This window comes from Oratosquilla oratoria, chromosome 12 (genome assembly GCF_046742065.1).
Source record: "Oratosquilla oratoria isolate Oo_2021 chromosome 12, ASM4674206v1, whole genome shotgun sequence".
Classification (NCBI taxonomy): domain Eukaryota; kingdom Metazoa; phylum Arthropoda; class Malacostraca; order Stomatopoda; family Squillidae; genus Oratosquilla; species Oratosquilla oratoria.
The window spans coordinates 60539307-60552472 of NC_134788.1; the positions used below are offsets into that span (position 1 = coordinate 60539307).

At 39.0% G+C, this 13166-nt stretch overlaps 1 protein-coding gene across 1 annotated transcript; it reads left to right on the forward strand.

The window, feature by feature from the left end:
* Window positions 1-851: 851 nt before the first annotated feature.
* Window positions 852-11093, forward strand: LOC143031868 (uncharacterized). Its single transcript, XM_076196222.1, has 2 exons — window positions 852-919; window positions 9177-11093. The coding sequence occupies exon 2, from the start codon at window positions 9302-9304 to the stop codon at window positions 9833-9835; it is 534 nt and encodes a 177-aa protein (XP_076052337.1). The 5' UTR covers window positions 852-919; window positions 9177-9301; the 3' UTR covers window positions 9836-11093.
* The last annotated feature ends 2073 nt before the right edge of the window (window positions 11094-13166 follow it).

The window sequence follows — 13166 nt, forward strand, 5'->3', positions numbered from 1 at the left end:
ATAACTTACAATATGCCGCCTCACCAGAGCCATCAGGTGCATATTTCACCAACATAAACTTTTTCTCCCACTCAGCTCTGTACCTCCTGGCACTATCATAACTGCAGTTCCACTTCGGCATCTTAGGCCATTGAAGATTGCAGGCTGATTCTTATTCTAAAATGCATGCACATGAAAAAATAAATACTCCTAACTAATTAAGCACTTGAAAATCACTAAAAACACTAATGAAAATTTAATGTCAACGATCTTTTCCACTCTACATAAATATAAACAACCAGAACGAACGCTTTTGTGGGATGGAAAATGATTTGACCAATTTTATTAATCAAAACACAATATATTTCTATATTCAGTAACCTACCAATGTAGCCTACTCCTTGCTTGTTTATGAACATAGCTTACTATTGATTGAAGGCCTAAAATTACGTCAGACAGTTAAGACAAAAAATCACGCCAAAAGTTGCACATGGATCTCATGCGCCATCAATATCACACAGCTGATTCGTCCAATTTTATCTTTGTGCCATAAGAGAAAATAGGACAAATTGCATGGATCACAATGGTAACAAAATGAAAAGAAAAGAAAAGATACGCGCACTCGACTATATGGTAGACTATAACTTGGATAAGTTTTGTCAGGAGGTGGCGAATGAACTCAGTATTCAACTCACTATTATCAGATGAGCTTACTGAAGCCTAATAAAATATATTTAAGCCACACTCTAAAAAAAAAAAAAAAAAAAAAAAAAAGATTTAGTAATTTAGGCCAAACTAAATATCCTTAGGCCAAATGCTTGAAAAAGAAGCCAAAATTGAGGGTTTTGGCCTAGAAAAGGCCAATCTGGCAACTCTGCTCGTATGTTATTTGTTTACATTCATCTTGGCTGGCCGCCACTTCGTCCTCTACAAGTTATTAGTAAGTAAACTTATTTGGCAAAGAATCAGTATACATGAAGTGCAAAAAATAAATACAATAACGCATATTTCGAAATGATAATCACAAAATTGCCGAGGATAACACAAAAAAAACGTACGCTTATTTCCATTGTGGTCTTCATTAGATTGTTATTCTACGCTAAGTTACACAGACAACAGACGTAGGGGGTTAAGGGGACCAGAGCCAGTCGTTTCGTATCAATTGAATACAAATATATCCTTTATTGTATGAGCAGTTACTTGATATATACTAAAAAAGAATCTTTGAGATTCCTAGGACATCTGTGATATCCAGAAGTGGCATATAATTTAGAAACACAACATCATGACATGCACACTGGTAATAGGTAGGTCAAACACCACCAGAGGCGCCACCGTCGATGACGAGCACAATAGCGCGTCATTTTATGCGCACGCCATGCAAACGGCCAAATTTACATACCGCCGGAAATTTCATTCATACAAATGTTATGCGAGTGTATTTACTACGATCGTAGTAAATTTCAAACAATTACATCATCAGTTACATGTCGGTACATAAAAACAAAAGATAAACATGGCGGTTTGCATTCAGCAGTAAATCGAAAATTGGTTTATGTTTCAGCATAAAAAATGAGCAAAATATATTCAGAGTTATGGCAACTAACCAAAATAAACGAAAACTACTAGTCTCGCGGATTATTCTAATACCAAATTAAAGGCAGCGTGTTACGGAAGAGCTGAGAAATCGGTGGTACTAATTAGTTTATTTTCTATCGGGTCGGATTATCGGATAATAACATCAACATCCATCCCGCCATCTTATTTATAACTGGTGGTATGGATCAAACTTCACTCTATTAAGTTTCTTACTATTATGTTATTAGTGTAGTAGATTATAGTTGCATTATTTGAACCATTTCCTTTAAAATGTGTGATTTTCATGTAATTTGATCAAAGAGAAGTTACTTTTTTATCCTCCGTAATATTACGGACCACAGCTACGATTCTTCCTGCCCGCTATCTATGATCACTGGTGGTATGGATCAAACTACACTATTAAGTTTGTTATTATTGTGTTATTAGTGTAATAACTTGCATATAGTTGAATTATTCAAACTATTTTCTTTAAAATGTGTGATTTTCATGTAATTTGACGGTATTCGTAGCTGTGGTGGGTAATTTTGCAGAGGATAAAAATGTAATTCTATGATCAAATTACATGGAAATCACACATCTTAAAGAAAATAGGTCAAATAATGCAACCATATGCTAAATTTTTATATAAAATTGTGCTTGTCAGTAAAAACCGTCATTGTTTATGTTTGATCGGTGATTAGTCAGACAGCACGTTTCAGCCCAAATTCCATTCAAAATGCAATATCTTGAGAACTAGGACAGCTAGATGGATAATTCAAACTGCATTATACTCGTAGCGACTGTTTGCATCCCATGAGAACTACTTCAGCTCAAATATCAGGAATTCCATTTCATGTTGACCTAGCTACAGGTAATAAGTGTAATATTGAGGACGCTCTACAATGGTGCACATGTATTTATTGTATGGTGGAGGTTATTTTCCTTGTCTGTTCATCACTTGATGTTGCCATTAGGTTTCACGTTAGTTCTGATCGAATATGGGCACTTCCAATTTGGTAGTCAGAATGAAGTCTTGTCAAAACTCATCTATTGTTTACATTCTCGCATGCAACGACCATAGATACTAAGCAACGAATTCGGAGATACGTTTCTAGGGGTAATATATTTTTGGCAACTTCTTTTCATTGCGATGGATGCTGATTGTAGGAATATCATACATTATTTGGGAGTGGAAAACTTCAAATGCATGCAGTGAAATGTCACAAAAAGAACCATAGCTTCACTCAATATTTGTAATTTATATCGGAAGGTTCCAGGAGCAGTCATTCACCATAACCTAACCCCCCCCCAAGAAAAAATGCTTCATATTGTAGTCGTGATGTACAAGCATGAATATGTTGTAAATATTCATAACTCAACAAATCACACCTAACATGCATTTTTTTTTTTTTTTTTTTTTTTTTGTAGTTGAGGGATGAGTTTAACTTAACCTAGCAATAGTTAAGGTTCTTTAGACTTTTTCCTCACTCATTCGATAAATGACAAATATTTTATAGTTTTATTTATGGATGCAGTGTGTTACTTGTGCCAAAATTCAATCATTTACCCGCCAATCCTGTGGCTCTGCAATGGGGGTGGGTGGGGTGTTGCTGAAATGTTTCCTGACAAATGGAAATTATTAAAGGATTTGCAAGAATCGTACATTGATTTCTGACATCCTTGATTATTGGGTGGGTGTGTACACACTTGCAAAAATGTTACCAATATTTCTTATTTCAAGTGTTCGCTGCTATTGTATCTTTCATCATACTCTGATTTTAATTTCTTTCTTGTTGCTTCTTTCTCCATGTAATGTTTACTCATACACTCCTGTGCCTTATTATTTCCCCATTAATTTTCACTTTACTAATTACGAGGGGGCCTTTTCCAAATTTCCAAAAAGGATGACAGCATATTGATGATTATAATATACAGGAATATATATATATATATATATATATATATATATATATATATTTATACATATATATATATATATATATATATAAATATGTACAAGACTGAATGGGTCCCAGTGATTAGAGATACATTTTAACAACCACAATGCACTTTAATTCAAGGCCATCATGCTGAAATTGAAATGTGGTACTGCCCACGACTCAAACCCAGCATCCTCATGACAAGTACGACAGTGTCTTTCCAACTAGGCTATCAAAAGAGATATAAGTTCAGTGCATTATTTCTTATATATTTGTGTGCTTGAGTTACATACACATATATGAAATTTTGCGTTCAACCCATCTCCACTATGATAGTACAATTGGTAGTATACGAACACGGGAAAGTATTTGTACAACACTGAATGGGTCCCAGTGATTAGAGATACATTTTAACAACCACAATGCACTTTGATTCTAAGCCATCAAAGGCCAGCATGCTGAAATTGAAATTTTGTACTTCCCAGGACTCAAACCCGGCATCCTCATGACAAGTGCGATAGTGACTTTTCAACTAGGCTATCAAGAGAGATATAAGTTCAGCGCATTATTTCTTATATATTTGTATGCTCGAGTTACACATATATGAAATTTTGTGTTCAACTCATCTCCACAAAGATAGTACAATTGGAAGTACGGTATACAAACACGGGAAAGTATTTGTACAACACTGTGTTGTACAAATACTTTCTCGCATTTGTATACTTCCATGCTGGCCTTTGATGGCTTACAATTAAAGTGCATTGTGGTTGTTGAAATGTATATATATATATATATATATTTTTTTTTTCTTGTTGACAGACAAGATTAAATGATATTGCTGTTTCTGCATTATTTATCTTTTTGTTAAGAACTTCAATTTCTCTTGCTAATTTACGGTGTTGGACTGATAGTTTGCTGAGTAGCTGTCCGTATTATATATGTATATATATATATATATGTATATATATATATATAATATATATATATATATATATATATATATATATATATAAACTTTTTATCCCACAGTCAGAGAAAAGAAGACACTAATGTCAAACACTAATGTCGAACGTTTTTTCCGACTGTGGGATAAATAGTTTATTTCATCAATGTGCTACGACATTACTTTATAGTGATATATATATATATATATATATATATATACATATATATGTATACATATATATATATATATATATACATGTATATATATACATATATACATATATACATATACCAAGGCTTTTTTTTTTTCCCTTACCAGAGGGGTAGCCAAAAAGGACAAGGCACAAATACATTCCCACCCATTTCATCCCCGAAAACACTCCACACCCCTCTACCCTCCCTCCCATCTTAGCACCTCCTAGATGACGGGTCATCCCTGCACCCTCTCCACTGCCCTGGGTCAGAAGCGGTGTTGCAGGACACAGCACATCCACAGCAAGGCCGCTTCATTAAATCGGCGACCCCCCTCTCCGTCCCCCCATATAAAGGAGAGGACGGGGAGAAATCCCTTCTGGCTGCGTCAAAAATTTTTGCTCACACACACTACCTCACCCCCATTCCCCTGTCCAATCCACCTCATGCATCACAACATTTTCCATATACAACCATTCTCCATTCACCCCTGTCTTCTGTCCTCTCCTGTCCTTCCTCTCTTCCCCAAAGCCCCCTTCACCCCATCCATCCATCTCATCCTAGGACGTCCCCTCATGTTCACTCCCTCCACATCTGCCTTCCATACCTCCTTTACTAGTCTTTCTTCACTCATTCTTTCCATGTGTCCAAACCATCCTAATACTCTTTCATCAACCCTATCTCGCAGCTCCCTTTCCACCCCTGTTCTCCTCCTCACTTCCTCATTTCTCACTCTATCTAGCCTAGTAACCCCCATCATACTTCTCAGACACTTCATCTCAAACACATTCAAGTTCCTTCTCTCTTCCTCATGTTCCATGTTTCTGCTCCATACAGTGCTGTTGGCACAATCACTCCTTCATACAGTCTCCTCTTAGCATCCGTACCCAGATTCCTATTCCTCATTACACTTTTTAAACCACCAAGGCATTTACTCGCTTCTCTCAATCTACATTCTACCTCCACCTTCACTCCACCCTTTCCTGCCACATTTGCACCCAAATATCTAAAACTGCCCACTTCCTCCAGTTGCTCTCCCTTAATGCTCACTTCCAGATTACTGCCACTTTCACCCCTTGTACATCTCATCACCTTACTTTTACCCACATTTATCTTCAGCTTTCTTCTATCACATACTCTCCCAAACTCTGTCACCAACTTCCTCAATCCCTCCTCCGATCCTGCCACAAGCGCAGTGTCATCCACAAAACAGCTGGCTCACCTCCCACTTTTCTCCATTTTCCTTAACCATCTCCAATCCCTTGCCCACTACCCTTGCATTTACCTCTCGCACCACCCCATCCATGTATAAGTTGAACAGCCAGGGCGACTTAACGCATCCTTGACGAAGTCCCACCTTTACCTCGAACCACTCACTCTCTCCATTTCCAATCCTGACACAAGCTCTACTACTCTCATAAAAACTCTTGACAGCTCCCAGAAGCTTTCCTCCTACACCGTATATCTGCATAACCTCCCACAGTGCCTTCCTGTCTACCCTATCATAAGCCTTTTCCAGATCCATAAAAGCCCAAAAAACATCCTTCCCCTTTCCTATAGCTTTCTCACATATCTGTCTTACCACAAAGATCTGATCTACACAACCTCTACCTGTCCTAAATCCACACTGTTCCTCACCAATTACTCCTGTTCCTCTCCTAATCCTCTCAATCAAGATCCTCCCATAAGCCTTCCCAACTACACTTAACAAGCTAATCCCTCTGAAACTACTACATTCACACTTGTCCCCTTTTCCCTTGTAAAGAGGAACTATACAAGCACTCCTCCAGTCCTCCGGCACTCTACCCTCTCTCCAGCAAACATTAAATAACCTCACCAACCAGTCCACCATCACTGTACGTCCCTTTTTCAGACATTCTGCATGGCATCCATCCAGACCGGGTGCCTTACCTGCTTTCATCATCTTAACAACTGCCTTCACCTCATCCTTCCTTATCCTCCATTCTCCTCACTCATCACTCTCATTTTCTTTGCACCTCCCACTGCAGCAATCTTTCCTTACCTATCCTTCACATTTAGCAACTCCCTAAAATATTCTGCCCATCTTCCCCTTACTGCCTTCTCTTCCATTATCATCTCTCCATCTGCACCTTTTACCTTTTCTTCTCTACTTGATTCGCCTCCTCTTCCTCTCCTAATTTCTTTCCAGAACATCTTTTTATTACTCTCAAAATTTTCTGTCAAACTCTTACCCCATTTCACATCTGTTCTCCTCTTTGCAACCTTTACCTTTTGCTTTACTTCTCTTTTCTTTTCTTTGTACCTCTCATATGACTCCCTCGTCCTATTGTGTAACCAATCTGTGAAAGCTCGCTTCTTCTCTTCTACAACCTTCTTTATTTCCTCATCCCACCATTCACTACCCTTCCTTCTATTTCCTCCTGTCCTTCTTGTTCCACACACCATCCTTGCACACTTTATGACTCCCTCCTTGAACCATCCCCATTCCTCCTCCACACCCAGCTCTACTCTACCCTTTATTCCCTCCCACTCCTCCTTCAGCTTCTTTCCGTACTCCTTCTCCTTTTCCTTTTCATTCAAAGAGTTCACTCTAAGAACCTCCCTACCTTTTGTCCCTCTCCTCTTTCTCCATCTATCCTCCACTCTCAACTTACCTTCCACCAAAAAATGATCTGATATTCCCCCACCCTCTCCCCTTAGCACATGTACATCCTGAACTCTTCCTATCATAATCCTATTCACCACTACATAATCCATTAGCGCTCTATCTACCACCCTCTCCCATTTGTACTTATGCTTGACTTTCTTCCGAAACACTGTATTTGCTATCAGCAACTCTCTTTCTAGACAGATTTCCACCATCAACTCTCCACTATGATTCTTTCCCGGAACTCCACATTTCCCAACCACTCCATCGATTGGACCATTTCCTACCCTAGCATGAAGGTCTCCCAGTACTATTACATTGACATTTCTTCCTAAATCCTCTATGCACTCATTTAAATCTATCCAAAAGGCCTCCCTTTCTTCTACACTCTTCTCACTGCCAGGCCCATATGCACTTACAAAGACCCACATCTCCTTCCCCAGTTTCACCTTCATCCACATTATCCTTGAGGAAACCTCCTTCCACTCCACCACCCTTTTACCTATCTCTTCACTTACTAGAATAGCCACCCCTTCCCTCCCTCGCCCTCTCTTCACTTCTGATAACCTCCCACTTACACTCCCAAACTTACACTCACCCTTCCCTTTCAACTTAGTTTCACTCAAAGCCAACACATCCATCTTTCTTCTCACAAACATACTACCTATCTCTTCCCTTTTACTCTCATCTGTACCACATTCACACACATTAAAAGACCCAAACCTTAGGGTGCTGGTCCGAGAACTTCCAGCCCCTCTTATGCCTTCTCTTTTTCGTTTAGGAATGTCCCCTGTGGGGCTACAAGGAGAAGGATGCCTAGTCCCAATCCTCGTCCCTTTCTTCTCGCCTCTTACGATCCAAGTGGGAATACTTAGTGACAGTATTCTTTTCCCCCATCACAGAAAAAGAATACTCAGAGAAATGGTACAGGACAGTAAGAAGGGGTTGGAGGACAGCATAACGGAGGGACAGTCGTAGTATAAAAGTGTCATAATTTCTCTATGAACAGAGTTTTCCTCTATCATAGACAAAATGATGTTTGGCTCTGGGCGCCCCATATAGACCCTAGAATATCAGCTGCATGCTACTTTGCCACAATAACAAGCAGCCAATACCCCAGACGGTAGTTTTTACATTTGTTTAATCGTTCATCTTTTCTCATTCTTTTCTTTTTAATCTTCTTTGGTATGAATTGTTTGTTATCTTAATTTGTTGCACTTTGGTTAATGTATTTGTATATTTTCGTGATACTCCAAAAATATTAGCAAGTAAGAATCTATATTGTAAGGTTTAAAAAATAGTGCCATTCACCATAACCTTGAAAATGAAATATTGTGTTGATTTACAAGATTGCTGTGGGGGTACTCCTACTGTGCTCCTTGTCTTTGTATTTGATGAAAGTGAGAGGTGAATCTAACCTAACCTATAAGTAATTTACTTATCACGCAGAGGGTGCGGGGTTCTTCGAAAAACGGAAAACAAGTGATTTATTGTAAAAATGAATATCAGAATCACATGAATTTTTCCAACATTGATTTTTGAAATCCTTGATTGATGTGTGTGTGTAGTGGTCCTCTGCAAAAACTTTTTACTAGATTTCTTGTTTCCAGCTGTGGTGTTGTATCCTATATCATACATTGATTTCTTTTTCTTGTGGGCTATATCTCTTGAAATTATTTGTTCAGTCTTTCGCTTTATTATTCCCTGAATAATTTTGACTACCCCATATTATTTAGTATTTGTTCAACCTTCCATTTCTTTCTTCTTCCTTTAAACTTCTTGTTATGAAATGTTTATTCCCTTCCCTGATTTAATTTTGGTTAATGTCCCACTCTACTTGTATTCCTTGGTGTCACTCCTATTACATTCTTTCAAAAACTTAGTTGTCATATTTATTACATATTTACTTTCAGGATGAGAGCAGCTATCAACAATTCCTGGGAAAAAGTATCTGAAGATTCCCTATATTCGTCATATAGATATAATCTTGTGTCATCTGTGGCACAGCTATCTCACAAGTCATCTTAAATATCACACAATGACCCACACTAGTGTGAAACCTTTTCAATGTGACCTGTGTGATGCAGTTTTCTCGACAAAGAGTAACCTTAAACGACATGTGGTGACCCACACTGGAGAGAAGCCTTTCCAGTGTGATCTATGTGATGCAACTTTCACACAAAAGAGTCATCTCAAGTATCACATGATGACCCACACTGGAGACAAGCCCTTCAAGTGTGACCTGTGTGATGCAGCTTTCTCAGGAAAGGGTGCTCTCAAATATCACACGATGACCCACACTGGAGAGAAGCCTTTCCAGTGTGACCTGTGTGATGCAGCTTTCTTACAAAAGAGTCATCTCAAACAACACGTGGTGACCCACACTGGAGAGAAGCCTTTCAAGTGTAACCTGTGTAATGGAGCTTTCTCAGGAACGACTGCTCTCAAACGTCACGTGATGACGCACACTGGAGAGAAGCCTTTCAAATGTGACATGTGCAGTTCAGCTTTCTTACAAAAGAGTCATCTCAAGTATCACGTGATGACCCATACTGGAGAGAAACCTGTCTGATGTGACCTGTGTGATGCAGGGTGGTTCTCCTCAGGAACGGCTCTTCTGAAACATCACACCAAGAGACACACTGGAGAGAAGCCATTCTAATGTAACCAGTGTGATGCAGCTTTCTCAGGGAATAGTGCTCTCAAATATTACGTGATTAATCACGCTGGCGAGAGGCCTTTCAAGTGTGACCTGTGCGGTGCAGCTTTCTCATCAAATAATGCTCTCAAAAATCACGTGATGACGTACAATGAATTAGGGCTGTTTCCATAGGCCTAAGGTGAAAGGGGTACTGTAGTTGCTGGAGGTGTCGGGGGGGGGGGGGATTTAGGCCTAGTGCCAGCCATGACAGTCTCAGTCTCATGTCACATGGGCATAGGCCAACAATATATGCCATAATTTGGGAGCGTTGAGAAAGTCATATTCAGCATCATGGCCCATCATAGTGCCTAGATCTAAATATGTATGTGGTATGTCATTTGTGTAGGCTGTTCTGAACATTTTGTGAATATGCACAGATTATGAATATTCCTTAAAATGGGCACACAGACAACAAATCCATTAGACATGCACACATTATAAACCTAACCTTACCTAACGTAACCTTTTCACTAATCTTCATAACGTGTGCATGTCAAATGGATACGTTATCTGTGGGTTCAATTTTGAATTTATTGGTGCAGCACATTTTATGAACATCCATGATATGCACAGGTTATGAAAATGTGCGTTACACAAGCTACTTAAGCCTATAGCCTAGGGTAATGACCTTGTTGGCTTAGTGCCAAACGCTGCAGTGTAATTAGCAATACCTCACCTTTAGCGTTTGTTAAAAACCTGACTTCTTCAACCTTTGGTCACTTTGGGGGTCGACCCAAGGACTGTCTTGGTTGCAAAGGTCGTTGGGATCACATCTGCCTGTAGACAAGACCACACAACTCCCGAATATCCAATAGAACGAGTCAGATCCTTTACAAGACAGTCGGGCTCAAAGTGATCCAAGCAAGGACAGACAAAAGAGGTGGTTGAGATAGTATATTTCAAAAGTGTTTCCAGAAGATCAGATTAATTGATACAGAGAAAAGGAGTACTTTTGAGCATATGCAAAAAGTTGTGAATTTAGTGGGAGGAAATTTGCTTTTATTGTAATCTACAGACCACCTCAGACAAGAGCCAGTGCATTCATTGATGAATTTAGAATCAGTAGACAGTGTGTGCAAATGTGTTTGTTTGTGGTTAGGCTATTCCATGACCCTCCGGCCGTGGAAAAAAAAAAAAAAAAAAAAAATCATAATAAATAAATAAAATAAAAATAAAAAACACTTTTATTGTATGCCCAATAATGAAGGTGGAGTAAAACACGGCAGGTAATCTTTTATTGCAATTGTACGTGGAATGTACAATCTACGTCTTCACTTCACCCTCACGACAGTCAAGAATTGATCTGTACTCACCAGAAGCAAGCTCACGACTACTGCGTGCGTGACTAGGCTTGGGTAGCGTGCTCCAACAGTTATTTTCTACAATTATTTCGATTATTCACTCGCGCATAGAAGTTTACATACACCTTTCAGTTATACGACAACTTAATTTGATAGTAATAATGATCTATATCCCATTCATTCAACTTTCGCATTACAAATAAATTGATAATTACGTAATAGGTACCAATGGCAATTAGTATGTTCTCGAACATTCACCGCTGACACGCATGTACATACAGAAATTCTAACTACGCATTTATCTGAATCTACAAGGAGCATAATGCTAACAAGGAAAGAGGCCAAACGCAGAGTATGGGAGTCCAGTATATTTGATGTTTTGCCCAGCAGGGCTTCTTCAGAAATAACCTAGTTGAGAAACATTTTACTCCTTTTATAGCCCGAGCAAGCTCGGGCTATAAAAGGAGTAAAATGTTTCTCTATGTTATTTCTGAAGAAGCCCTGCTGGGCGAAACGTCAAATATACTGAACTCCCATACTCTGCGTTTGGCCTCTTTCCTACAGTGCTGTTGCAGTCGTTGCTGCTTTTATTCATGATGCTAACAAGCTTAGAATACAATACTTTGGTACGATATTTTCCTCTGGAACACTTTATCTCATACAACAACTAGCCAGTGGGCAATCAGAGGCAACGACTGTACTATAACCTAACTGGTCTGTTTAATGTTAAGGACGCTTGGCACCCTACCTAGCAACCTTTGGGAGCGTCGTCCTCATGCGTAATCGAATCAACTTCCCCATCATAATCCTTCTATGACTACAAATTCTATGTCGATTATGTTACACTGTTACACAGTTCCCCTAAGCGAGGAGCACATCTTATGACTAACCTGTAGGGGCTGCATCACCATGTGTAATGATTTGATTACGCCACCCTTGATGGCGCGGCGAACCCTCCCTGAGTGTTCTCCCATTCCTAATTCCTGGAACTGGTTTCGTCCACCCAACCTCTTTTATGTCGTTTCCTACCGCAGCTAATTTGTCACCCCGGGCGACTTCAATTACCTAGAATCTCTGTTTTATATGATTATACCTCTTTCCCAGTTATTTACTCACAGAATGAAAAAAAAAAATCAATAATGATAATTTAGTCCTAGCTCAATACTCACGGACTCGGGCAAGGAATAATACCCAAGCCAGGCAGCATCGTCTACCGCCGACCTGAAAGGGTACTGTCGGACTAGAAAGGTGATTCGTGCGTGTAAAAAGTCACGTACGCATATCTAAGGTAGAGGGCCTCAAGAGTCTACATTTACTTAACCCATTCAACTCCGATGACAAGATGTCTTGTCATTTGGTCAAATAAAACAAAAAATCATAATAAAACAACAAAATGTTTGATGATCAAACAGCACCAGAAAAATATGACGTCATATTTTTCTGGTGCTGTTTGATCATCAAACATTTTGTTGTTTTACTATGATTTTTTGTTTTATTTGACCAAATGACAAGACATCTTGTCATCGGAGTCTACATTTACTTAGATTAACGAGGACCTTGATTCCTAATAAGCTCCTAAATCTGGGAGAAACTGCTTGAAGACCCCACAAGCCCACATAATTTGAAAGGAAGTAAACAAAAAAACAAAATACAAACCCACGCATGGTGACCAAGGAGCCTACTCAAAACCCAAGGCTTACCTCCACTACCAAAGTATACAACCTCAGACTAGTCTAGATAATTAGCCTACACAACTAGAAATCAACATAAAGGCTAACTGGCTCAACATATGACTACAGTATATAATAGGTGTCGTCCCCCTCTTTAAAACGACCCACTGTGCTAACTTTTCTCTGAACAAACTCTTCTTTATATATATATATATATATATTTGTGTGTGT

Bases quoted from the DNA above. Each gene is read 5' to 3' on its own strand.
- LOC143031868 (XM_076196222.1), top strand. From the start codon at position 9,302: ATGACCCACACTAGTGTGAAACCTTTTCAATGTGACCTGTGTGATGCA.